The sequence below is a fragment of the Quercus robur genome, chromosome 2 (genome assembly GCF_932294415.1).
Source record: "Quercus robur chromosome 2, dhQueRobu3.1, whole genome shotgun sequence".
NCBI lineage: Eukaryota > Viridiplantae > Streptophyta > Magnoliopsida > Fagales > Fagaceae > Quercus > Quercus robur.
The window spans coordinates 22351125-22379084 of NC_065535.1; the positions used below are offsets into that span (position 1 = coordinate 22351125).

General features: G+C 38.0%; 2 protein-coding genes across 3 annotated transcripts; both read right to left on the reverse strand.

Moving 5' to 3' along the window:
- Positions 1 to 922: 922 nt before the first annotated feature.
- LOC126712896 (ER membrane protein complex subunit 7 homolog) lies at positions 923 to 5260 on the reverse strand. The gene is made up of 7 exons (XM_050412424.1): positions 4999 to 5260; positions 4750 to 4787; positions 2204 to 2312; positions 1881 to 1944; positions 1660 to 1776; positions 1460 to 1568; positions 923 to 1257 (listed from the first exon to the last, which is right to left on the reverse strand). Exons 1-7 carry the CDS (start codon positions 5079 to 5081, stop codon positions 1163 to 1165), a joined length of 615 nt encoding a protein of 204 aa, XP_050268381.1. The 5' UTR covers positions 5082 to 5260; the 3' UTR covers positions 923 to 1162.
- An 8945-nt stretch (positions 5261 to 14205) lies between these two features.
- LOC126712897 (uncharacterized vacuolar membrane protein YML018C) lies at positions 14206 to 21087 on the reverse strand. Of its 2 annotated transcripts, none has more exons than XM_050412426.1 (8): positions 20660 to 21087; positions 19301 to 19702; positions 17927 to 18144; positions 17204 to 17274; positions 17010 to 17111; positions 15767 to 15884; positions 15548 to 15683; positions 14206 to 14570 (listed from the first exon to the last, which is right to left on the reverse strand). In XM_050412426.1, exons 1-8 carry the CDS (start codon positions 20738 to 20740, stop codon positions 14508 to 14510), a joined length of 1191 nt encoding a protein of 396 aa, XP_050268383.1. In that variant the 5' UTR covers positions 20741 to 21087; the 3' UTR covers positions 14206 to 14507. The 2 variants fall into 2 exon arrangements, with proteins under 2 accessions (XP_050268383.1, XP_050268384.1); XM_050412427.1 differs by having other exon boundaries at positions 17204 to 17271; positions 20660 to 21075.
- Between the last annotated feature and the right edge of the window lie 6873 nt (positions 21088 to 27960).

A 27960-nucleotide genomic window follows, 5' to 3' on the forward strand; every position in this document is an offset into this window, starting at 1 on the left:
TAGAATCCTTACAAAATTATGGCTGTGGAGACCACATTGGGCTGATGGTATTGTTGTGGTGCTAAGAAAGGCCTTTATTCTACTGAACTTTGCTGAATCTTGTTTGAAATCGTGTTGATTTTTAGTAGAATCCTTACATGATTATTCCAGCCTAGCACATCTTCACCATAGAATTAATACTCCTTTAGGCCCTTTTCATTTTGTAGTTTCCTTTCTTCGTTGCCTTACTTGGGAGAAAAAAGAATTATAAGCTTTAAATTTTACTTAATATTTTAGACTAAGATTTTGAAACGGCAAGCTACTCCTGTCATGAGACTCTTTAGAAAATGCATGATGGGTTTGATGATGAGGGCTAGATGAAGGAATGCCAAAAACGCATGGTTGACATGTTTCCAAGAGGGGATCCATTTAGTGTTCTTGTTCCAGCATGATGAACTCAAGCAATTTCTTCAAGCCCATGTATTAATCTTCTCCTTTGCTCAAATGGGACTAATGATCTTAATTTTTACAAAACCCTTACCTTTTTATCTTGTTTTCCCTTGTTCTTTTATGATTTTTATTTTTTGGGAGGAGAAAGACATAAATTAGGAGCAGAATTACATATTTAGCCTCAATTTTAACATAAGTGAGTCACGGAACCTTAACTGAGCTAACCTCATGTGAGTAAAGTTCAAATTTCAAACTACAGATAAACCACTTAAATTTCGGCCAAATCATAGGTGGTAAGTTGTAATTAACCTTTTTTTTTTTTTTTTTTTAAGTCATTTTAACTAAATAATGAAAACATTTTCATATGAATGAACCACTTCGAAATTTCAGGAGATGCAGATTTGCTCAGGCTGGCCAATGGCCGCCTATTTGTGTACAAACTTAAATGCAGAAATGCAAACTAAAACTAAAGTTAGCTACATATAATTAGGGATTGAAATATCAAATCAGATTTGCATCATCTTTTGATTAGTCACCCAGGTAAAATACTACTACCTTCCACAAATTCCAACAAAAAGAGGTATAATTTTGAGACCATAAATTCAGTGAAGAATTTTAGCACCTATTTGCTTGATACAACAAGGCCTCCAGGGCTCCAAACTTAATGTTTCCAAATATTTCAGCTTTTAAATGGAGAAGGGATAGAGGGTTTGCACTTTTTCAAATAAATCCCTTAACTACTCCTCGCAGCACCAGGTAACAAGCTTGAAAGAGATGGAACCCCTTGGTTCCTCATTTCTTCTTGTGCTCGCCTCATTTCCTCAGGATCTGCCACCAAAACACACCAAATTAATATGGTCAGTAAGAGAAATGGAACCATAATGCAAACCCTATCAGCCTCGTGAAGCTCTCACCAAACATTAGAGTTTATCAAAATTACATGAGACAAGCCAATTAATGTTAATCTACAGCAAGTCAGAGCCTTAAGACCAAAGGTGAAACATAAAAAGCATGGGCCAGAGTACTTTACCCATGTTTTCCATTAATTTGGGCATTAAAAACATAACAACCAGCATAAATCCCATCATCAGACCCATTGGGCTCTTCACAACAGACATAACGTTAAAGGGTTCCCTTATCTGTAAAAGCAGAAACAAAATAAGATAGAATAGATAATAACTCCAAACAAACAAATTAAGGAGAAATAGGAAAAATTAAGTCTAAATGAACCTCATAATACTGTTCCACTCTCATTGGCTCTAAAGTCAACTCGCCAAGACCCCTCCTGTTCTCTGTCAGTGCTGCCTGAATCTTACCTGGAAATCTGGCGCTGACATCAACCCGGACCTAAACACATTAAGAGAACACAATAATGATAAATCTTATCGGTGATTAATGATAAAAATAAAAATAAAAATAAATGACAAAAAATGTAGATAGTAGAGTCCTACCGGAGAGAAGTAATAGCCTAAAGCATCAACTTCAATTAGATGAGTTCCCGCGGGCACATTATAGCTTTAAGTATACATATTAAGGATTCACAGAGTGCTTAAAGTATGATTCATCAGCATTCCTCCCAAAAGAATAAAATACAGATAATTTCAATACTGAAAACTGTGGGCCTAACAATTATAACAATGAAGATGATTTTTTTAAAAAAACTTACATCCGACAGTGCAGAAAAGAGAGGAACTAGGTTAGTGGACAGGATTTTTACTATGTGTAATCAGAAAACTCCAAGTGTCCTTAATCAAGGTGTGGAAAAATAGGATACAATGAGAAAGATCCATCATGTCTCAGAAAAGTAACCCTTTGGCCACCGTTTAGTATAACTTTGACATTTGATGATTTTGCATGTGCACCAAAACCTTTCACACCCATACCTGCCAAATAAATTCATAAATAATCCGGATCTCATAAAAAAAAAAGGAGGGGGGGGGGGAAGAACAAGAAGTGCAGTGAGAGGAAAAAGAATAACAACAACAACTAAGCCTTAGTCCCAAAATTTTGAGATTGGCAATGGATCCTCAATAATCAGGATTGGCCACATGTATTATTTCACAACCAAAAAACGTCAATGCATTGTTTGAGCACCAAAATCCAACTTGGAGTCCAAATTGTATTATCAAAGACAAAATTAATACAATAATTTATTGAAATAATTCCAATTGAGATCTCAACATTCATGATCAAAGTGTTGCATTGGTACAGCCAATGGTCATTAAAACAAATGGCACCTCCACCATCCCATAAGGATGGGGGTTGTGGTTCTTGTGGATGAGGTTATGGGTTCTGAGTACCCGTTGGGTGCATGAGTAAATTACTGGGCAAAAAAAAAAAAAAGCATTGAATTGGAAATAGGCAATTACAGAAACCCTCCTAGAAGATAGAATTGACCCAACTGATCATCTCATACAAATAGACGGGCTAAACCTCTTTTCAGTGACCCTAATCATTTTCCACAAAGCACTTAGTCTTTTTTTTATAGGTGAAAATATTTTTATTAAAAAAATACTACTTCATCGACAAAGGGCATGAAGAAGCCTAAAGAATTACAACCAAAAAAAAAAAATTTACAAAAAGACAATGACTCTAAAAACATCATAATGGAATCACAATACGTAAAGCCCCATGCACGAGACCAACCAAATAAGGAGCTAGAAAAAAGCTGCTAGCAACTGACTCTGTGTACACTCCACATCTTCAAATGTGCGCCGTTTACATTCCTTCCAAATAATCCTCATTATGCATAAAGGAACCATGTTCCAAATATACAACGAATACTCACCTTTCCCAATTTATCCAACCAAGAAAAAGATGAATCACCTTCTTCAGTAAAACCCAGTGGATCCCAAAAGATCTAAGAACAAAGCTTCACAAATCATAAGCAACCATACAATGATTTAAAAAGCCCACCATTTGCAACACCAAATTACTATAGTATAGCCTCTCTTAATGAGATTGTCACACATAAGTATATTCTCTCATGCCGCTGTCCACACAAAAAAGGAGGCCCTCCATGGGGCTTTCAAAGCCCAAATACCTTTCCAAGGAAAGGGAACAACATTGGAGTGAGCATTAAAGAAAGACCATATATCAAATTCTCCGCTCTTCTTAAGTTTCCACACCACCTAGTCTTACTCCCAGTCATTAAAGTCCCAAATAAATCTAACATCCCAACTACTACCCCCGCCCATGTACTATGCCTCATTGAGACTCCACTGAAGCCTCTTGATTTGTGGAATTATCATACAAGACAAGATAAACCAACCTCAAAGGCTCCTCATTACACCAGTCATCATGCCAAAACCGGATATGGTTACCCAAGCCTATATCAAACTAGATGTACAGTAGAAACTTATCCCATCTCATCCTAATACTCTTCCACAAACCACACCCATGAGAACCTCGAACAAGTTTCAAAGTCCAACCACCCCACTCCACTCTGAACTTCAAGATCATTACATGCCTCCATAACATTACACGCCTCCATAACCGTGTTACCTCTACCCCCAAACCGCCACAACAGAGTCTAATTTAAGGTTGTAAGCTTCCTAATCCCCAAACCACCATTAGCAATAGGAGTACATACCTTATCCCATCCCACCAAATGATGTTTAAACTCCTCCCCTATCCATTCCACAAGAAATTCCATTGTAGTTTCTCAATCATATTTGCTACCCAAAAGAATGGTAAACCCAACCTTCTTTTTTTAGGCTCAGTAAACCCCCAAGTCCCCCCCCCCCCCCCCCCCCCCCCCCCAACCCAACAAAAGAGTCCAACCCCATCCCATGGTATTAGCCAAGGTCAGAGGGCACTCCTTATTCTTGTATTCTTTTTTTGATAGATATGATAAATTTAATTCAATAGCATCCACTCCATTTTTTTTATGTATTCGATAGTTACAATGGGGGAAGGGGATTTGAAACCTAGACGTCTTCATTGGATGGCGCCAATTGAGCTACAAGTTTCTTGGCAATGCGTCCATTCCATGATGATTGTTCTATAATTTCAGGCAAAGATACCAATTGTTTTTGGTGTAGGCAGGTTTCAAACCCAGGTCACTTATACTATAATGCAACGCCAGCGGAGAGCTCAATTTCAATTTCACATGAGGTATTAATAAACTACTAGTACGGGTGATTCATTTTCTTCTATTGCAATGCTACACTTTTCTATGTTCACATGAATTTCCATAACTAAATCTAACTCAAACTAGAACAAGATATATAATAGCCATATCAAATTCGTTCCAATTTTGCTACGCTGCAATTAAATTCAAATTTTTTTTTTTGTAAGTAAAGGAAAAGAAAAACATACTTTGAATCTTCACTCGACCAGTAATGGTGTAACCGTCACTGTAAACGAAAAACAAAAAAATATATATCATAAAATTATAATTAAATTAAATAAGTGGAAAAGAAATTAAGGTTGCAAGTCTTAAAATTCGTAGATTTCTACGTTTGGATGACTAGAAAACTAAGGAAACTGCATCAGCTAAAGCGCTTAATAAACATTTTTATGCTATTTGATTTTAAGGAAAAATATAAATAAGATGAGAAAACCTACCCAGGTGAGATGGCGAGAGAGAAAGAGAGCAAGGAGAGACATAAATGCACGAAAAGTACGAGAATAACCGGTTTGGATCTCATGGTTCGGGGTTGACACAAACAGCAAATGTTTTTGTTTAAAAGCTTCGGAGCTTATGAGAATGAGAATTGAATTGAGAGCCAGAGAGATCGACTCGGACTCTTCTAACTTCACTTCCTTGCGTTCTCAGATTTCTTCTATACGGTTGTTTGATCCCGTGTTATCGATCTTACTGTGTTCTTTTTTTTGTCAAGTCTATCAAGACGGTATGATACTATGATTTATACAAGAGAGTGGGCCCGGCCTGGGATCGATCTTAATATCAAGCTCTTGAGAAAAGATCCATTACAATTTACAAATTCATTATTTGGTTCGGATAAGTGCTCCTAATCTATACTGTTATTTAAGGAGTTTTTTTTATTTGGATCCTTCATTTTTTAGTTCAAAAATGCCCTTACATCCTTATGTTTAAGTAGAGACAAAATTAAAGGACAATTTGGTAAAAATGTAACTATAACTCCCACTAAAACATTACCTAAAAAATAGGACCACTCTCCTTTTATTTTTCAAATTGATTTATTCACTTATAAATTAAAATTTTTAAATAAAAATTATATATATATATATATAATATAAAAAAAAAAACACAATTTTTGTTTTACAAAATAGGACCACTAAAAAAAAAGCCTCATCACACATTGAAAAAAGCCACGTTGTATCAAAAAAATTATCTATCACGTTTCTATTTTGAAAAAAAAAAATCCTACGTTTTGTAAAAAAAAAAAAACTCTGGCCGACCCTTTTTTTTTTCAAATTAAAAAAAAAACCTTAACACGTTTGAATTCCACTCCCACATTTTACTCCTAACAAATTGTTTGAATTCCACTCTCCCATGTTTTACTCCTAAGAAACTGCTTTACTATCAAATTTAAAAATTTTAACTTCTCTTTAACTTCTTTTGCTTATCCATTTTTTATTTTATTTTATTTAAGTTTCATGTTATATCCTCCTTCCTTTTTTTCTTCTTCTTCTTCTGGATATATCAAAAAAAAAAAAAAAAAAAAAAAAACCCGAATAGAATATTACTGCACTGGAATAACAAAAGACTTCATTACTTGACTTCCAAGATTATCCAGATAAGTATATAAGAAAATATTCTTCTTTTACTTATCATGTTTTTTAGTTTTCTATTTCTTACATTCAATTGATGCTTTAAAATATTGTATCTGTTTTTGCTCTCAACGTGTCCCATTTTTTTTTCTTGCAGATGTTATGTACATGTGCAAAGAACATGAGGAAGAACATGAGGATATTAGCAAGATGGGAGAACAATTGACTGCCCTAGCTTTTGATCTAAGATGGATGTATTTTTTTTTTAAGTAAATATTATGTATTGTAAGTAGCTGACTTTTTTTTACCATTTATTTGTTATATTGAGAAACTACCTTTTGATTGTGGACTTAGTAGAGGGCACAAACAAATTTTTGAAATCATTTTGTTTACATTTTACTAACTGAATGGCATATACCATTTTGTTTGATTATTTTCTTTCTTTCATTTTAGAATTCTTTTCATTTTTTATGTTGCATTATATTCTTCATTTTTTATTTTTTATACTATTCCCTTTTTATTTTTTTATTTTTTGTCATTTGATAGTGCAAGTTAGCTAAGAGTGATATAGATAATTCTAAGTATATTTTACTATTTTAGTAACCATTAAATTTGATTATCCAAACATTTTAGTAGGGAGATTGTGAAAAAGAAAAATATAAGGCGGATCAAAATTATAGTAACAAATAAATTTTATGAAGCTTTAAAAAAAAAATCCAAACAAAATGACTACAAACATATCAAAAGGAAAAACATTTTAGGTGGGTTTGTGGGAGACATGTAATGACAGTATAGGAAACCCACACATAATGTAGGAGAGAGGTTTCATGAGAATCTCTCATAAGATAATTTTCCTCTTTTCTTATTTATTCATTACATATAACCTTACAAAATTTATTAGCAAAAAACTAGCCTCTAAGCACGCGCTCACGCGCATGCCAAGAGGCTCTTCTATTTTTTGGGTAAGGGTTAATTTAGAACATTTATTATAATTTAGGATTACTACATTTTCCAATCACAAAAAAAACCTAGGGGTGTGATGAGTGTCATGTGTGGAGAAATAATTTTCCAATCACACCCCTAGATTTTTTTGTGATGAAAAATTATTGTGATTGGAAAATTATTTCTCCACACATGACACTCATCACACCCCTAGGTTTTTTTTTGTGATTGGAAAATGTAGTAATCCCAAATTATAATAAATGTTCTAACTTAACCCTTACCCAAAAAATAGAAGAGCCTTTGAGCACGCGCTCATGCGCGTGCTTAGAGGCTAGTACTATTATTTAAGGAGCTTTTTCTATTTGGATTCCTCATTTTTTTAGTTCAAAAATGCCCTTACAACCCTATGTTTAAGTAGAGACAAAACTAAAGGACAATCCGATAAAAATGCAACTATAACTCCCACTAAAATATTACCTAAAAAATAGGACTACTCTCCTTTTATTTTTCAAATTGATTTATTCACTTATAAATTAAAATTTTAAAATAAAAATTATATATATATATATATATAATAAATAAATAAACACAATTTTTGTTTTACAAAATAGGACCACTAAAAAAAAAGCCTCATCGCACGTGCGAAGCACGTGTGATGAGGCTAGTACTTATAATTAATTAAAGGCTTAGTAATATATGAGTTAACTATGTAATATTATATTAAACTTACTTCTAAGCCCATTAACTAACTTAAACTTCTCCCTTCAGCAAAAAAAAAAAAAAAAAACTAACTTAACTTAGGTTGTTTTTCATTGAGTCATATTGTTCACAAGCTTATTTATGAATATATATATATATATATGTGGGGCTAGTGAATTCGCTGCCCAGGCCCATTCTGCATGAGGGCCCAGGGGCTAGGGTCCACGCCGAGGAGAGTCATTGCCAAGGACAACCTCCTGCTCGGTACCTCACGAAAGGCCTGAGGAAGGGAGGAAACTGAGTTCAGGGGTAGGGTAAGGGAAAAAACTACCAGCATCATTACACCAAGCCCTGTATCTGACAAGTCCATGCCCTGAACCATATCTTTTAACTTTCCCAGCGACCCCAAACGATACTGGAGTATGGGTTGACAGGACAGGTCTGCACCCCGAAAAAAGGGTGAGACTTACACGTGAACTTGAAGGAAGAGAAGAAAGGCGGATATAAAAGGAAGAACTCCCCAGAAAGAGTGGGGACTCTCTCCCCTGGAAAAAGAGGAGAGAGGGAAGGACACAAGGATCCTTGGACAGCGTCCGAGGACAAAAGTCCTACAACCCGTTCCAATGGAGGGCTTAGCTAGTAAAGCAAGGCCCGCCCGTATAAGAATTTCCATGGACGCCATGATCAAATCGTCCACCTGTGCCCGATGTCATGCCATTCAAGCCCACTCTCTACAAATCATATTGTTGGGGTCCATTGCATATGAGCCCAACGTTACTCTTTGGCCGTTAAACAAATCGTGTCCCTACAATTGGCGCCGTCTGTGGGGATGGCTTGCGCGTTGGCTCAGGCGGCGGTAGAGTTAAGCTTTTGTCGAGCAAGAGTCTATGAGGATGCCTTTATGACCGGTGACACATTGTTGTTGTTCCAACATAAGTTCCCACTAGGGGCTACGCCTCGCAGTGCCAATGGCATGGGCAAGTCTAGGGGCTTCAAACATCAAGCTAGCTTCACCCCACCTTGTTCGAGGAGCTAACCTTCGGAAAATAAATAAATAAAGAAAAAATACAAGTTTTGGACAGAACCAAGGCCTTGTATGGTCTTTGGACTCAAGCCTCTGGGAAAACCAACTACTTACAAGAAAAATACAAGTTTTGGACAGACTCAAGGCCTTGTATGGTCCTCGGACTCAAGCCTCTGGGGAAACCAACTACTTACAAGAAAAATACAAGTTTTGGACAGAACCAAGGCCTTGTATGGTCCTCGGACTCAAGCCTCTGGGGAAACCAACTACTTACAAGAAAAATACAAGTTTTGGACAGAACCAAGGTCTTGTATGGTCTTCGGACTCAAGCCTCTGGGGAAACCAACTACTTACAAGAAAAATACAAGTTTTGGACAGAACCAAGGCCTTGTATGGTCTTCGGACTCAAGCCTTTGGGGAAACCAACTACTTACAAAAAAAATACAAGTTTTGGACAGAACCAAGGCCTTGTATGGTCTTCGGACTCAAGTCTCTGGGGAAACCAACTACTTACAAGAAAAATACAAGTTTTGGACAGAACCAAGGCCTTATATGATCTTCGGACTCAAGCCTCTGGGGAAACCAACTACTTACAAGAAAAATACAAGTTTTGGACAGAATCAAGGCCTTGTATGGTCCTCGGACTCAAGCCTCTGGGGAAACCAACTACTTACAAGAAAAATACAAGTTTTGGACAGAACCAAGGCCTTGTATGGTCCTCGGACTCAAGCCTCTGGGGAAACCAACTACTTACAAGAAAAATACAAGTTTTGGACAGAACCAAGGCCTTGTATGGTCCTCGAACTCAAGCCTCTGGGGAAACCAACTACTTACAAGAAAAATACAAGTTTTGGACAGAACCAAGGCCTTGTATGGTCCTCGGACTCAAGCCTCTGGGGAAACCAACTACTCACAAAGAAAAGTACAAGCTTTGGACAGAACCAAGGCCTTGTATGGTCTTCGGACTCAAGCCTCTGGGGAAACCAACTACTTACAAGAAAAATACAAGTTTTGGACAGAACCAAGGCCTTGTATGGTCCTCGGACTCAAGCCTCTGGGGAAACCAATCACTTACAAAGAAAAGTACAAGTTTTGAACAGAACCAAGGCCTTGCATGGTCCTCGGACTCAAGCCTATGGGGAAGCCAAGTACTTAAAGGAAAAACTACATTACATGGACCTTAGAATCTATCCGAGGAAAACTCTCCATTAACAATTGGGTTAATTCTTAAACTGCATGGATTCTCAAGTCTGCTCTCGGATCCTCAGCACCAAAGGGATTGATGCAATATAGAGCAATATGTTGCCAAAAACACAATCGGAGTCCCCTACTGCTCGGTCACCCCCTCGGATGAATTATTTAGAGTTTATCGTTCTCGGACGGTGTTCTCGCACTTATTATAGAATATTCAGCTGTTATCTTAATTAGTTTCCTAAGTTTAACTTACTATGAATTATCGTTATTATGCCTGGAAATGTCGGTAAATTAGAATTAGTTGGATTATGTTTCAAGGTTTCCTGCTCTAAGTATCATTGAAGAAAACACACACGGAACACACCCATTCACAAAGTAGTGTTGCAAAAAAAAAAAAAGTATCCAAAACAAGTAAATAAATTTCCCTTTTTATTAAAACAAAGAAATAGTACAGCGTACAATGAAAAGATGGAATCAGCTTATATTAAAGCTAACTACATAATCGAAAAGAAAGATACAAGGGAATAAGATAAAGCAGAGGAGGAAGTACAGAAGAGAGGTTGGCTGCTAAAGCTAACTACATAATCGAAAAGAAAGATACAAGAGAATAAGATAAAGCCGAGGAGGTAGTACAGAGGAGAGGTTGGCTGCTGCTTCGAGACTTTGTTCTTCTTCAATACTTTTACATGCCCATAACTCAGGCAGCAAAAGAACCCAGCGTGGGGCCTGCACCATTGAAGAAAAGGTGCAGAGAGAGCCCAGCTTCAGGCTAGCGCAGCTGAAGAAAAGGTGCAGGGAACCCAACTTGAGGCCCACACCGTTGAAGGAAAGGTACACCGTTGAAGGAAAGGTGCAGGGAGCCGAAAGTTGAAGAGCCTACACAAAAATTTGCCTGTGACAAGGCAGATGGCGGTGATGGCGGAAAATCTTTCTTCTAACACACCAAAAATCTGGCGTGACCAGTACCTGCTTCGGATTTTGACTAAAAGAAGGAGAAACACCATTTCTCCCTTCGTCAAGACGGAGTATTTTCTTGAATCTGTGCCCCCCATGCCCAGACCACACTACCTTGAATCTCGTAAGGACCCGGCGCCGCTGTGGCGGAGGGAGTTCCTTCATCCCAACCCGCGCCTCAAACATATTATACTAAGGGAGGATAGCACCGGATATGAGAGTTGTGATTATGGCTGAAGGATTTGTGCGTAAGTGGATCAACCTCCTACCCTATTTATTTAAAAGATAAGAAGGTAGCATTTAATTCACGCAGTGTCCCAAGGAGCGCTACAGACAAAATTGTTCCGGCTCAATTCCCAACGCCACCTGCAACCATAAGATTAAAGGATTCTCGTGAAGGCGCATCTCGAACACTGGAACGTCAAAGGGTACCGCGTGACCAAAGACTACAGGAATGCCTCTTAAACCGATGCATCTCCTATGCAAATGGGAAAAGCCCAAACATCAAAAGTACATAATCTAAGTGAATCGTGATATGGGCCCAGCATTATCAAAATCCTCATCCCCAACTAAAAGTCGGGCAGCAGGATTTTAAGGGGCTATTGTGGGGCTAGTGAATTCGCGGCCCAGGCTCATTCTGCATGAGGGCCCAGGGGCTAGGGCCCACGCCGAGGAGAGTCATTGCCGAGGACAACCTCCTGCTCGGTATCTCACGAAAGGCCTGAGGAAGGGAGGAAACTGAGTTCAGGGGCAGGGTAAGGGAAAAAGCTACCAGCATCATTACACCAAGCCCTGTATCTGACAAGTCCATGCCCTGAACCATATCTTTTAACTTTCCCAGCGACCCCAAACCATACTGGAGTATGGGTTGACAAGACAGGTCTACACCCCGAAAAAAGGGTGAGACTTACACGTGAACTTGAAGGAAGAGAAGAAAGGCGGATATAAAAGGAAGAACTCCCCAGAAAGAGTGGGGACTCTCTCCCCCTAGAAAAAGAGGAGAGAGGGAAGGACACAAGGATCCTTGGACAGCATCCGAGGACAAAAATCCTACAACCCGTTCCAATGGAGGGCTTAGCTAGTCAAGCAAGGCCCGCCCGTATAAGAATTTCCATGGACGCCATGATCAAATCGTCCACCTGTACCCGATGTCATGCCATTCAAGCCCACTCTCTACAAATCATATTGTTGGGGTCCATTGCATACGAGCCCAACGTTACTCTTGGGCCGTTAAACAAATCGTGTCCCTACAATATATATTAAAGATTCAAAAAGTTAATTATGGCTTCAAAAATGTCAAAATTACCCCTAATTTAATTAGATAATCCTTATTCTTAAAAAATAAAAATGAGGTTAAAATTGTAATTCAACAAAACTTAAAAACAACTAACCACTTATGATTTATTGTGAAAATATTGTAAAAATGTTGTGGATGTAGTACCTCTCATTTAAATATATCTCACGCACGTTTGATATATTTTTTCCTAAAAACCAGCATACACTAAACTCAGCAGTTTACTCCATTTCAAATCCTAAATTTTAGTTTCTTAAAAATTCCTTCTAGTGTAACTTCACTAACAATAGATAAATTCAAATTAAAAAATTACATTAAACTCAAAAAAAAAAAAAAAAAGAAGAAAAAGATCCTTGTCACACGTGCAAGTGCAAGTGATGAGGCTAGTATATATATATATATATATATATATATATATTGGCTTGGGTTTAGCTTATTTATTAAACACATAAAATTAAAGTTTAAACTTGACTTATTTATAAACAAACAAACATAAATGAGTTTAATAAAACACCACTTACATGCTCCGCCTTTTTATGAACAACTTAATTCACCCTACTTACATGCACATTAACTCATCACTTGAGTTTAAATATAACACCACACTAGAATACAAGGCAAAAACACTGTTTATAACAAGCAATAATAATTAATAATTAATAAAACCCAATAAATCCCATTTAATAATGGAAATTACTTGTGGCACCGGATTTTATCCTCACAAAAATTCACATTATATTGTAGTTGGGCCAAGTAATATCAATTTTTTTTAGCACTACTCCTTAATAACCAGTTTTGTTTTTTTTTTTTTTTTAAGATAGAATTCTACTTTAGCCTGATCTAAGTGTATATGTGTGTGAAACTCCCTCCTGGAAACTTGAACCCCGGCTTTTGCCCTCCACACCCCACAAGCACTTATACTTGTGGAGTGACTATCGCATCAAGAGTATGCGATAGTAGAATCTTCTTAATAGTTACTTGGCATGGACAATTCAATTTAAATTAAACCCTTTAATTAAATTCATTAACTCATACACTGTACAACATAATTTTCGGGTTTCCACACCTCCTTTGGAGTTTTATCACCTCACGTATATCTCCGTATTCTATGTGTGCACTTATTTTATTTGTGCAACACTCATATGTCTGCCTATATAAGGGCATTTTTTAATGGTAACCACCCCAAAGTCCTTTGTCCCGTCATCTTGGGTCTGAACTTTTATCATCATCATTGTTTACATCTAGCACCATTAATTATCATGAACATCACTGCCAATTCCACCACCTAAACAACCAGTTTCTCCATTTAAGAAGGCTTGGTAGAAGAAATATTTTTATAGTATAAATACGCAAGCCCACCAACGGGTCTCTCAAATCTCAAGTCAAGAGGAAATTATACTATGCATTTACTCCTCTCAAATCTCAAGTTAAAAAGAAATTATGTAGCCTCCCTCTCATAGCAAGTGGGTCTCATCCACTCTTAGAGAGAGGCTAAGTGGGACCCACTTGCTATGAAAAGAAGGTTACATATAGCGGATACATAGTATATTTTTTCATACTATTTTCGAGTCAAGATGAGGCATAGGGTGTACACTATATGCTCATTACATTGCATATTCCTTGATCCCTTTTATACACGCCATTATCATTCAGGCAACTGTATTTTTTAATGGAACGGATACTTTGTGATGTAATATGATGCATCGCATACCAATTCAATTGGTGGGAACTATAAGACTACCCATTTCAAACGTTTCAATTTGTTATGATTACCATTCTTTCACATTCTCATACTATCGCCAAGTTTTCATGCTGAGACAACAATTGTTAAAAGGGATTTGCTGTTGTTTACTGCTTCCAATCTTCCTAAAATCGTGAATTTAATAGTAACCTCCATTCAGGCTATATACGAATATGGTTGAAAGTATTGCTCAAACGAGAATACGGTTGAAAATATTCATAATAAAAATCAACAAAAAAGCATGAAAGGGATTTTCATTTGACTATATAAAAAAAATACAGTTGGGTTTTACAGTTTACACTCAAACTTAGTGTAAAGACGAACCCCTTTTTTTACACTCAAAAGACAAACGTTCATTTACACAATCAACTATAGTACAATTACATTCATCACTTTCCTCTATCCAGCTAAGGACGCAAATGGCAAAGGAACTCTCAACACAATGAATTAGGAATACGGCATCCAACAGTGCAGAGAGATTGGCCCGAGAAAAGATTTTTTAGATTATCCTAAAAGAATTAAATGAAATGCTACAAGCCCAACTTCTTTGAGAACCAGTCTGAAAGATTAGCTATTACAAAACCAGCAAATACCTGCAATGACCCCAAAGGGAACAAGAAATTTCAGGCTTTAAACAATAGATATACAGCCAACCTCAGAAATTTGAATCAATACATTGTATTTTGAACAGCATCTGAATATAACAGCTGGTTCTGGTCATATATTTTTTTAGTTGCATTAATTGAGTTGCATCTGTTGAAATTACCTAAATAAATTAGAAATGAAATGAACTAATTTTATCTCCAATGAAAAATACAACACAGTCAATGCACACCAAAAATCCAAATGCCACCTACACATATAACTAGAACAGAAAATATAGATAATGTTGGAGAAGGATGCGAAGCTGGGTAGCTCCATAATAACTCTCTCTTCTCTAGAATTAGAATTAGGTCCATATCCAATCACAGCTCACATAATAACTCTAAAGTGGTTCCATCATTTTCACCAGGGGGTCAAAAACATTTTATGAAATCTAGCCATTATCTAATTCAATAAATGATGTCAAAGGCCTTCCCCATCATGATGTGCATTAACAGAAACTTTGAGAGCAAACCAGAAGATGATGGACACTGGATAGTGGATAGGACCTGTAAAGTTTTTCAAATCCTACCACTTCCCCATGTCTGAGTACTAACTGCCTCTCCATTTGAAGCAAAATGAAATGGAATCCCACTCAGCAGCATTAAAATGCTGACTAGGATCTTTCTGGTGGCTAGTCTTGCACCATATCTCTTTCTTCAAGTAGAAAAATAATATAAAAAATAAAAATAAAAGAAGAAGAAGAAGATTAATGTATGAGACTTTTTAAATAAAAAGGGAAGCAACCAGATCACATTCAAAAATGCCCTAGTCTTACTGTGACTTGTAATCGGTGCCAAATACCCAAGAACTACACTTTCCACCTAATTCACCTAATATGTAAAAGTATACTTAGACGCCTTAAAAAAAGGATTTACACAAGGGCAAAGAAAAATCTCCATAGACCAATGCATCTTTATAATAATACCTGAGTTGAGCCGAGAATGTATATTGCTGAATAATGACGACCATGGATCATCATGTCAGCCAGCATAGCAAGAGGGATGGTGAGTGACATGCCCAAAGTGGCCACCAGTGGAGTTGTCCATACAACACAGAGTGCCCTACAGAGAAACGAGATAGAATAAAGAGAATGAGAAAATACGAGTTCATGATCACTGATTTATAAACATTACTTTTCACATACCAAAAGTAGTCAGAGAGGACACTTCCAACAAAGCCATTGGCAAGAACAATTTCATCCATCTTAGCAGAATGAGGAATTGTGAATTTTGGTTCAATGCCCAAGGCTGTCAATGGCCAAACTGAAAGGGAAACAAAAAAAGAAGGAAAGATATTCATCTAAACTAGCGGTACTATGCATTGCTTATTATATGAAAGAGACCAAAAAATAATAAATAAAAGATCCAGCACATATTTTACTCGCTAAGTCAGCCATTAGAAGAAAAAAGGAAAAGAGTATGTATTTGAAATACAATGCTAAAGTGTCTAGAAGTTCAGATCTAGTGTCCACCAAATCTGGCATGGAGCCCTAGCTTATTTCCAGCCCCTAGTTTTTCATGGTCAGTTTCAGAAGGTGGTAAAAAAAATGAAGGTTAACGGACTAGAGGAAAATTTATAGATGAAAAAAAATAAAAAAGCAAGACTAGGAGGGGTCATTAGAGTCAGATGAGGTGGTAGTATGTGCAATTAGACCTTTGATTTCTGTAAGTTTTAAGCTACTAGCTGGGTTTGAAGACCTGGACTATTAGACCTCTCCAAAAGTGCAAGTGGTCTAAGCTGCCTACTCCATCAGTTAATGCATTAATGCTTCTCAATGTAAAGAGGAGATATGAATAATCCCTTGTTTAGTTGTTTGGCCATAAACCATTCATTGAAAACTCCACTAACAATCCAGTAATATTTCTTCTCAAAGTTCTTTTGTAAACTTCTGTACTACCCAAGTTATCATTTTTAACAATCACCAATATTGCTAATATTTTGAAAGATAGAGATTCACCACAATTTGACTCCTAAAACTGTGGCTAACAAAAACAAACATTAATAAGGAAAAGAAAAGTCCATAATTAGAATCCACTTCATCCCAAATTGTTTCTAAAAAGAAATTTAAAAATAAAAAATTAAAAATCTGCAGGGTCCCCAAGAAAATATCAACGAAACCTACGTAGACCTAAAGCAATAGCATTATAAGCCAGAAAGCCTCCAGGCCCTATTGTTAAAAATAGTGAACTACTATAATGGAGAACATAAGGAAACTTTGGAATATTTTTGGGTGCTAGTACAAAGGCCATTCTTAAATCAAGATTTTGATAATATGACTGTTTACTAATAATAAATAAACAAATTTTTAAAAAAGGAGAACAAATAAAGAACCTTATAAATGCATTTGATGGCTGATTAATAAACTACTTGTGAGTCAAGACTCTTACCAAGCCACCATAGTGCTACAAGCGTAAATAATCCAATATATCCAAACAACTTTTGCACATCAGCCCTTTCTCCTTCTTCACCCGTAAACTTTTTAAGAAGCACTGCAGCAATGATGGTGAGAATAAGATATAATTGCTTGTCAAATTAAATTTAAATTGAACAATAGAACTGAATAACAGAGAAAATCTCAAACCTGTAAATAAACCATATGACACAGCTGAGAGGAGGCCAAAAAGATCCCCAACAAGAGTACGTTTTCCACTGCTGACAAATATCAAATGTCAGTGCAAAAAACACACATTACGAACAGAAAGTTGATGGAGAATATATGTTAAAAATATAGCCAATAAGCTCTTGCTCAAATGGCACTTCCTCTTCCCACAAGAAGTATGTGACTATATATATATATATATATATATATATTGAAATGTGAAACAGATGGCCTGCATAATCTGCATTTATATACTCAATAGGTTGGGATTTTGTCACTCAAATTCTTAAACTGGAATGTGAAAATCTTCATGGCACAGCAACTAAGTTCCACCAAAAGTTTTTAGCATAAAAAAAAAATGGAGGTTTAGAATATGGAGGTTAACCATTGTCATATTATAGTAAAAGGGCATACAGCGTATCTTTCAATAGAAAAAGAAGAAGAAGTAAAGCTGTATTTTGGATCTTGGTGAAACTTTGACCCCTACACCCCCACCCCCACATACGTACAGCTTCATTGAGCCTTGCATATCTGCACATACTTTGATGACATACAATACCAACATCACAAGCCTTGCAGTATTTTCCACATCAAACAGCATCAATAAAGCCCTCTATTTCGTCTTCAATTGAAATTAAGTCCCATATATAATAAAATTCAGGATTGGATATGATAGAACCAATAAAGATGGAGTAAAGGACTCACGCAGAAGCATTCATTTGTGAATCATCTGCTGCCCAAGTTTTTCCCATGGTTGTCATAGCCACACCAGCCATGCTAACAAAGACAGCAACTACTTTTGCAATGTTTAAAGAATCTTGGCCCAGATACGCACCAATGAAAAGAGTAAAAAGTCCTGAAGTAGAGGATAATACTGTTGTACTCGCAACACTTGTACGTGCCAGTGCAGCATTCGATAGGTACTGCAAACCAAAGGAAAAAAGAATCAATAAGGAATATTTTTGGGTCCTCATACTAAATCTAAACCCTTAATACATCACAAAATGAAATAATAGAATTTCCATGAATATGCTTGTTAATTATGCCAGCATCAAAAGTGCAAAGAAAAGCCTATGAATAACTAAAAGAAATGTCAGAAGATAACAAAAGAATGCAAACATAACTGATGTAAATCATGTATACATATATCACATTAGACGGAAAAAACTCAAGTTCTACTTCACCTGCCCCCTCACAGTCTAGTAGTGGGTAGGCTGGTAAACTTGAGGCATTCACCTCCTTTTCAGACATGTCCCTGTACAAGGCAAGGATGTGTGATTTACAATGCCATGACATACATTTTTTGGACTAAGCAACCCCTCAACATCACTAGAATCCAAACTCACTTATTTACATTTCCAAGCAATAATGTTCAATATGTTTATCCAACACTGCAGTAATTCCTACACTCTTCACCTTGAGAACCTTATGAAACAGCAAACATGATGAAAGGACCCTTGAAACAAAAGTCCAGTTGACCCAAAAACATCTGTGGCACCTAACAGACTAATGCATGGAAAAACAAACACAAGGCATCATAACTACTACACAGCACCAAAATAAATCACACAGATGGCATGCACCCTTGTTCAGTTATTTAAAAAAAAAAAAATTCTCCAACTCAGGAGCACATGCACAAACACTGAATGTGTCATTCAATCAATGGGGAGCGAATAGACTTGCATCCTTCTAAAACCATTTTACACCATGGTATCAACAAAAATTTTGATGGTTTATAACACCCCCCCCCCCCCCCCCCCCTTCCAAAAAAAACACACACACACACACGCCCCAAAAAAATTACAGGTATATACCAAAATTAGTAACATTTGAAAAGCCTTAGTTACGTGTCTTAGGAGGATTGAGTGGTCATGGTACAAGCAGACTTCTAAAAGAGACATTATGATGAAGATACATGTAGAGGAAGAATCCATTTAATTTCTTGCAGATTGATGCCACTTAAACATTCATCTTAAAGTGAAAATGGATCTAGGGATAAGATTCATGATCAACTCTTTAACAAACCAAAATGGAAAATATAAATTTGAAGAAAGCAGCCAAGTGGCCCAAGTGACTTACCTCGGTTATAAACCAGATTGGGGCAATATAAAATCCATAAGTAGCAATTTCTCTGGGTGTAAGCTCTCTATCTTGTTTAAGTATGTGAGCTTCATCTTTCCCTTTAGCAACCAATGGCCTTCCTTCTGCATGAGGTGAAAGGTCTGCTTCACTGTCTTTTCTAGTCAAAGTTGTCGGAAGTTCCAATTCATAGCTTTTTTGCCCACCATTGTATTTTGCTGGAGAATTAAGACCGGCAGAAAACTCAGCCACACTTTCTGCATTTTTACCACTTTTAGAAGAGCGACGTTTTAGAAAATTACACAACCAATCCTTTAGGAATGCTATTGGGAGGTAAACTACCATAAGAGAAGCTCCAAGATATGTTACTGCAAAAGGCTGCTTATAGTCTACAAATATGTCCTGCAAATAAGATAACTGTCAGTTGAAACCTGGCTACATGTTGGTATGGTGTAGCATTACGTCAATGGTTAAAGAAAAATGCATTGCATCAAAGATTTGAGAAATCAAATTATAACGAATTATGATACCCATAGAATAAATATGCAAACAATCAATGAAAGAAGAAACCCCGCCTCATATAAGACCCCCGTAAATTGCAAAAAGAAAGATAAATGTTTGTGATGAATATATATGCAGAAATACTTCACTTCAAGCTATAAGAAAGAATCAATTACCAAAAGCATCCCTAATCTTCATAAGATTGCAAGAAGAATATTACTTTCAAATCTACGACCATGGCTGAGTTTTTCTGGTGGCTTTATTTTTTCTGGAGGATCAATATGACCATGACAGGAACTTCAATTTCATTTACATATTTTTAAAAATAACTCAATATCTACGCAAAACCTATAGGCACAATAGTAATGTAATTCGAGTTGAAAGAACAAAAAAGGATTTGATTAATAGGGAGGTAACAAAGAGTATGCCTTTAACTATGAACAAAATAGAGGAAAAGGATATATGTGGCCAACCCGAATTTAATTGTGATTAAGCCTTAGTTTTACTATTATTATGATTTGAATCCTGAAAGTCTCTGTTGTAAACACTATATAGTGTAAATTGAGCTACAAGACTCCTAGCAGGACTAAGCATTAATTGAGCTGAGTTGCATTGACCTTTAGTCCTAACGAATTACAAAACTAGATTGAGCTAAAAATTCCATAACTATATGAACATGGTTCATCCTCATCAAACATCCAATGAAATGGATACAAAATACATAATAATAATAATAATTCAAAACCCAAACAAGAGACAGGAACTCATGATCCATCAAACATAGATGTAAGGCATATAAATTCATAACCATGAATGAGACTTAACCCAAAAAAAAAAAAAAAAGTTGGAATAGCTGACCTGGGTGACTTCGGCAGAGGTGACCCATATAACAACAACAGCTCCTATGAGACACAACCCAGCTCTGTATCTCCAACTCATCGAGAATCAAAAAAGCAAAGGCAACACCCAGATACAAAAAAGAGAGATCTGAGGTGGGAATAGTACTCTTCTCAGATCTTGTTTGAGATATCGACAACGCCCACCGACATGTAACAATGAGAGATCTTGGGAGGGAACGTTTCAAGAGTGTGTGTGTGTTATAGTTTGCGTGTGAGCGTGAGAGAGAGAGAGAGAGAGAAAAAAAGTTGCTAATTTGGGAATAGAGCGGCCGTTGAGAAACAACAAAGGCGTTGTTTTTTGTTGGGGACAGGATTCTTTGCAGAAGGATATTAAAAAAAAAAAAAAAAAGGTAAAAGAAATGGTTTGATGAAAGAGAATGAGAATGAATGAGAGGGAATTGTTAGAAAATTTAAGGTCGGTAGTTAAAGTTAAACTTCCTCTCTGGCTTTTTGTCTCTCTTGCCTTCTTTTATTTTATTTCCTTCGAGAATTATCCCGGGGAAAAAAAATTATATATATATCATCTCATTTATTTTCTGTGGAGTCCGGTCTCTATTACAACAGAGAAATAAATAAATAAATAAGATAACGGATACTCTAATCTGAAAAGGAAGGAAGAGAATAATTTTAAAATATTATTCTCTTTACTTGTTTAGGGGTTTAAAACTTTGTTTGGATTGTGTTTACGTTTTCACACAGACGCGTTTTTGACTTTTTTTTTTTTTTTTTTAATTTTATTCCAGCACATGAACAGTGTATTTAGGTTTATAAACAGTAATTTTAAAAGTAAACAGTAACCGAAAAATGATTTTTTTTTTTGTTTTCAGTTTTCAGTAAAATAAGCGATATCCAAACGCACACTAAGTAGGAAAGAATGAAATGAGTAGGAGAGAACATTCATTCCCCTCTATTTCCTTAAAACTTCAAATTTTCATTCCCCTCGAAATTGGGAGGAATGAGAGGGAATAGAATTAGATTTAATAATTTTTTTACTAAAACTCTCAAAATACCTCTATATATTTAACCATTTATTTTAAAATAGGGGTCTAATAGTAATATTGTTATAAAATAAATCCATTACATTCCCTCTATGTTACTTCCAAACAAAATTACTTACATTCCATCAATTTTCATCCATTCCTATTCTTTTATTTTAAAACATCTAATCAAAGTTATTTAATTCCATTCCATTTCATTATTTTCTATTCATTTCCCTTACTTAAACAAGTTTCTTTCATTTCCATTCCTTTTATAATCATTACATTCCATTCTATTTCATTTCTGTAAAAACATTCATTTTCATTCCTTAATGATCAGACGGGTATTGATTTAGAGAAAATTTTTATGTAAAAAAAAAAAATTGATTTTTGGATAGTTTTTTTTTTAAATAATTTCCATAAAAGTTGTATTAAGACTTTTTTTATAATGACTTATTAACAAATGCTTTAAGGGTATTCGTTAACAAGACCCTCTAGTATTACTCTCTAGTAAGGGTATTTTTTTTTTCTTTTTTTAGTTTTGAGTAATATTAAGGAAACAACATTTTTCACAATTTGGGATATATTTTGTAGTAATACTAATATATGTGGTTTAATCTAATTAATCTAGTGAGGATCTATAATTGATTGAAAAATGTATGGGACTAAGGTTTGATTATTATAATAATAATAATATTATTATTGTGGGGCCCAACATTCTATGGGCCCAGCTCGCAAGCTTATGGGGAATCCACAAGTCACCAAATTAAAGGAGGCCAAGGCCCAAGCCCAAAAATAGTGAGCCCAATGTGGTTCAAGGGTACGTCCGAGGACCGCTCAGTCCTCGGAAAGCCAGAACCCCATTGACAAGAATGGGATACAGGCAGACTTGAAAGATCCGAAAATATCTCACGAAAATAGTCTTTAAATATCCTTCATTGACATGACATCGCCCCAGACAGAGCCGGATTTTTAGGCTTTATGGATCATTTCCCACAATTCAGGGATTAAACTGATGGGACAGATATCTGCCCTGGAAAGATCGACCCTACACGTGGACGAAGGACAACGAACGTAGGCTAGTATAAAAGAGAATGATATGTGACCAAAAAAAGGGGGCTCTGAAAAAGGAACTGGATGAAATGGAATGTCTGAAGAGTATACGCTGGACATCACCTGAAAAAACCCGCCGACGGGCAATCGGGGACAACTCCACCGCTCCTCGGACAGTATCCGAGGAGCCATATCCTCCTCAATACTAGGTCGGAGGGCCTGAATATCCAGCCCAAAGCTTTATCTCATGTTGGTTCATCTAAAGTCAGGCCCAAAATGCCATCCTGTGATCCAACGCTGGCTTTTTAACCCCACTCTCTACAAATATTATTGTGAGGGACTTTCCGTGTGCGAGCCCAACATCGTCGCTGGGCCGTAACAGATTTTGTGTCCTTACAATTGGCGCCGTCTGTGGGAAAGGCTTGTGCGTTGGCACGGGTGGTGCATGAGTCAGCTCTCCAATAACCGGAGATTCACGAGTTTTTTCCATCTCCAGCGACGTACAGTTACTGCTCCGCCATAAGCCTCTGCTGGGGGGCTACGCCTTACACTGCCAACGGAGCGGACAGCTCTAGGGGCTTGCGGCCTCAAACCTGCTCCTCCCTCCTTGGCCTAGGGGCTGACCTTCGAAAGATAAATCAATATAGAGAAAAGACGCCAAAAAAAAGACATCTTAAAAGTAATGGACAGAACCAAGGCCTTGCATGGTCCTCGGACCCAAGCCTATGGGGAAACCAAGTACAAAGATGAAGACATCTTAAAAGTAATGGACAGAACCAAGGCCTTGCATGGTCCTCGGACCCAAGCCTATGGGGAAACCAAGTACAAAGATGAAGACATCTTAAAAGTAATGGACAGAACCAAGGCCTTGCATGGTCCTCGGACCCAAGCCTGTGGGGAAACCAAGTACAAAGATGAAGACATCTTAAAAGTAATGGACAGAACCAAGGCCTTGCATGGTCCTCGGACCCAAGCCTATGGGGAAACCAAGTACAAAGATGAAGACATCTTAAAAGTAATGGACAGAACCAAGGCCTTGCATGGTCCTCGGACCCAAGCCTATGGGGAAACCAAGTACAAAGATGAAGACATCTTAAAAGTAATGGACAGAACCAAGGCCTTGCATGGTCCTCGGACCCAAGCCTATGGGGAAACCAAGTACAAAGATGAAGACATCTTAAAAGTAATGGACAGAACCAAGGCCTTGCATGGTCCTCGGACCCAAGCCTATGGGGAAACCAAGTACAAAGATGAAGACATCTTAAAAGTAATGGACAGAACCAAGGCCTTGCATGGTCCTCGGACCCAAGCCTATGGGGAAACCAAGTACAAAGATGAAGACATCACCGGAACCCCCTATATCCCAGTCGATGGCTCAGATGGATTGCCTAGAAATCATCAGCCTTGGACGATATTCACGCGCTTATCACAGAATATCCAACTGATATCTCGGTTAGTTTTCTTAAGTTTCATTTATTATGAATCATCAATGTAATGCCTGGTATGATCGATAAATTGGAGTTAGTTGAATTATGCTTCAAGTCATACGGCCCTAAGTACTCTTGAAGAAACGTACACATAGGGCACACCCATTCAAGAAACAGTGTTGTCAAAGAAACAGTGCTCAAAACAAGTAAAGAAATTTCCATTCCTATCATGAAGAAGAGATAGCATAGTGTACAAGGAAAAGCTGAAATCAGCCTACGTCGAAGCCTACTACATAAGCAAGAAAAAGAAAAATACAAGAAAGCTGTAGAAAGCCGAGGAGGTATGTCGGAGGAGAGGCTGGCTACAGCTCCGATACCTTATTCTTCCCCCGCATCTTTGCCTGCCCATAACTCAGGCAGCCAAAGAGACTCAACTTGAACCTGACACCGTTGAAGAAAAGGTGTAGGGAGTTGGAGGTGGTGAGGCTTTCTCTAAATATACGCCTACCGCAAAGCAGAGGCGCTGATGGGGAAAAACCCTTCTTCTGCCGCACCAAAACTCTGGCAAGGACAGAACCTGCTTCGGATTTTGACTGAAAGAGGGGAAAATTCCTTTCCCTCTCGGTGGAGATGGAGTACTCCCTTGAACTTGTGCTTCCTGTGCCCATACCTTACTGTTATAAACCTCATGAAGACACGGCGCTTCTGCGGTGGAGGAAGTTCTTTCTTCCCAACCCTCGTTTTCAACATGTTATGCCAAGAAAGGAGGACTCCGGATATGGAAGGCGTGATGTAAGAGAAAACCAAAAGGAGGGGTGTATATATATAAAGCACCCTTTTCTTCCTCCTATTTATTTGAAAAGACAGGATGATGGCAGTCAACTCATGCGGCGTCCCAAGGAGCACTACAGACAAAGTAGTCTTGGCTCAACTTCCAACGTCAACTGCAGCCAAGAGATTCAAAGAGCCTCGTAAAGGCGCGCCTCGATCCTTGGGGCATCAGAGAAGTACTGCATGGCCAGAGGTTGCAGAAATATCCCTTAATTTGCGGGTCCATTGAATTCGCGGCCCAGGCCCGCTTTGCGTGAAGGCCCAGGGACACCCTGTTCGGCACCTCGAGAAATGCTCAAGTTAAAAGGGAAAACCAAGTACTGACGCAGACGTTGGTCCTGGACAGAACCTAAGGCTTGCATGGTCCTCGGACTCAAGTTAAAAGGGAAAACCAAGTACTGATGCAGACGTTGGTCCTGGACAGAACCTAAGGCTTGCATGGTCCTCGGACTCAAGTTAAAAGGGAAAACCAAGTACTGATGCAGACGTTGGTCCTGGACAGAACCTAAGGCTTGCATGGTCCTCGGACTCAAGTTAAAAGGGAAAACCAAGTACTGATGCAGACGTTGGTCCTGGACAGAACCTAAGGCTTGCATGGTCCTCGGACTCAAGCTAAAAAGGAAAAACCTAGTACCAATAAAGACCCAAGTCTCGGACTCAAGCCTAAGGGGAAAAGTCAAGTACATGGGATAAAACGCATAAGTCTAGAACAAAACCCAGGTTTTACAAAGTCCTCGGACTCAGGCTCATTGGGAGATCAACTGCCCGAATGAAGAAATTTCTCGGCTTCAATACTGGAAAGGGTTAAGTCTCGCGCATCATGAAGATAGCAGAACAACCTAATGATCGTCAACCAAAGGAGGCCATTCATCCGATGGGTAACACGTCCTCGGATAGCTACTTCTTACATCTTATCGAAGCATTTAACACACATCACGGCCAATTTTAAGATAAGTCTCATTCCTTACTGGTCGGATTGCCATGTTGAATAATATTTTTGTTGGAGTTATCGTGACGTCTTTTTAGGAACGATTACTTTGACCTTAGTTATTATTGATTCAAATGCTATACTACTGTGCCGAACAGCGCTTTCACATTTGTTAAAACATATAGCCAAGACATACGAAATAGAATAACAATCATTTTTATTAATATGAAAAACTGTTACAACATACAAGGAAGGGCTTAAACAAGCCTATACAAAAAATTGAACTACTAAAACAGTAACAACAACCGTAACATAACTAAGTAAACCACCAAGTGTCTTCTGAATTCGCCTTCAAAGTCTCTCTGAAATCTCTGCCTCAGTACTGCTCATATCAGGAGAAGAACCTTATACAAAAATAATGAAGGACAAGGAAGAAGAATTGGAACACATGGAAGCACTTCAGCAAGCTCTTGTTGCTGAAAAAAGCAAGGGAAAAAGAAGATGGAAGACATGAGCGGGAAGGAGGAGAAGAAGAGGGAAGTAATGAAAAGAAAGTAAAAGGAGCAAAAGAGGGAGAAGGGGAGCCTTATTAGGTATGCTCATGAGAGAGCGGATGGAGATGACAAGGGATGTTTTCGACTCAGTCACACCAGAAATGGGGTGTGACGAGTCCCTGCTTCGGATTTTGGCTAAAAGAATGGGGAGGCAAATCTTAAGCCTCCGCCACCCTTGCCCCGACCGAGCCATCTCGAGTTTTGTAGGGACATGGCGTTTCTGGGAAAGGAAGGGTTTGTTCATGGTGGATGATTATGAGATAAGTATTATTGAATAGGGAGTAACCGGATGGAGGAAGTGGATTCTAGGAAGAACGTAAAGGATTCGGATATGAAAGGGTCTCCCTCTGTTTTCTCTCTTTATATAGGGGACGAGGAAGAGGGTATAAGACACATTCAAATCCTCAAGGAAATCCAGAGTAGGACGCGCCGTTTCGTTCTCCCACACCATCAGTAACCGTTGCATCTGGAAGGTCTCGTAAATGGTAAGAGATTAAAGGCACGTTGCAGATAACCACGCGGCATAACGGCCACGTACGTAAATCCAGGAAAAACGGCTCGTAGACCGGCGCATCCCTCGTGGAGGTGAAGAGTCATCAACGTTGATCAAGGGCCAAATTAAATGAGCCGCAGTCAAGGCTCGGTATTACCAAAACCCACGTCTCCAACCCAGACGTTGGACAGCAGGGTTTTGAGGGGCTATTGTGGGGCCCAACATTCTATGGGCCCAGCTCGCAAGCTTATGGGGAATCCACAAGTCACCAAATTAAAGGAGGCCAAGGCCCAAGCCCAAAAATAGTGAGCCCAATGTGGTTCAAGGGTACGTCCGAGGACCGCTCAGTCCTCGGAAAGCCAGAACCCCATTGACAAGAATGGGATACAGGCAGACTTGAAAGATCCGAAAATATCTCACGAAAATAGTTTTTAAATATCCTTCATTGACATGACATCGCCCCAGACAGAGCCGGATTTTTAGGCTTTATGGATCATTTCCCACAATTCAGGGATTAAACTGATGGGACAGATATCTGCCCTGGAAAGATCGACCCTACACGTGGACGAAGGACAACGAACGTAGGCTAGTATAAAAGAGAATGATATGTGACCAAAAAAAGGGGGCTCTGAAAAAGGAACTGGATGAAATGGAATGTCTGAAGAGTATACGCTGGACATCACCTGAAAAAACCCGCCGACGGGCAATCGGGGACAACTCCACCGCTCCTCGGACAGTATCCGAGGAGCCATATCCTCCTCAATACTAGGTCGGAGGGCCTGAATATCCAGCCCAAAGTTTTATCTCATGTTGGTTCATCTAAAGTCAGGCCCAAAATGCCATCCTGTGATCCAACGCTGGCTTTTTAACCCCACTCTCTACAAATATTATTGTGAGGGACTTTCCGTGTGCGAGCCCAACATCGTCGCTGGGCCGTAACAGATTTTGTGTCCTTACAATTATTAATATAGAAATTATATATTTTTATAATTCTTTC

Coding starts and splice junctions, on each gene's coding strand:
- LOC126712896 (XM_050412424.1), bottom strand. CDS start 5,081: ATGAGATCCAAACCGGTTATTCTCGTACTTTTCGTGCATTTATGTCTC. Junction 4,788..4,998: donor TCTCTCGCCATCTCACCTGG/GTAGGTTTTCTC, acceptor TTTCGTTTACAG/TGACGGTTACACCATTACTG. Junction 1,945..2,203: donor CATGATGGATCTTTCTCATT/GTATCCTATTTT, acceptor GTATACTTAAAG/CTATAATGTGCCCGCGGGAA.
- LOC126712897 (XM_050412426.1), bottom strand. CDS start 20,740: ATGAGTTGGAGATACAGAGCTGGGTTGTGTCTCATAGGAGCTGTTGTT. Junction 17,112..17,203: donor GTCATATGGTTTATTTACAG/GTTTGAGATTTT, acceptor TCATTGCTGCAG/TGCTTCTTAAAAAGTTTACG. Junction 15,885..17,009: donor TGTAGCACTATGGTGGCTTG/GTAAGAGTCTTG, acceptor TTTCCCTTTCAG/TTTGGCCATTGACAGCCTTG.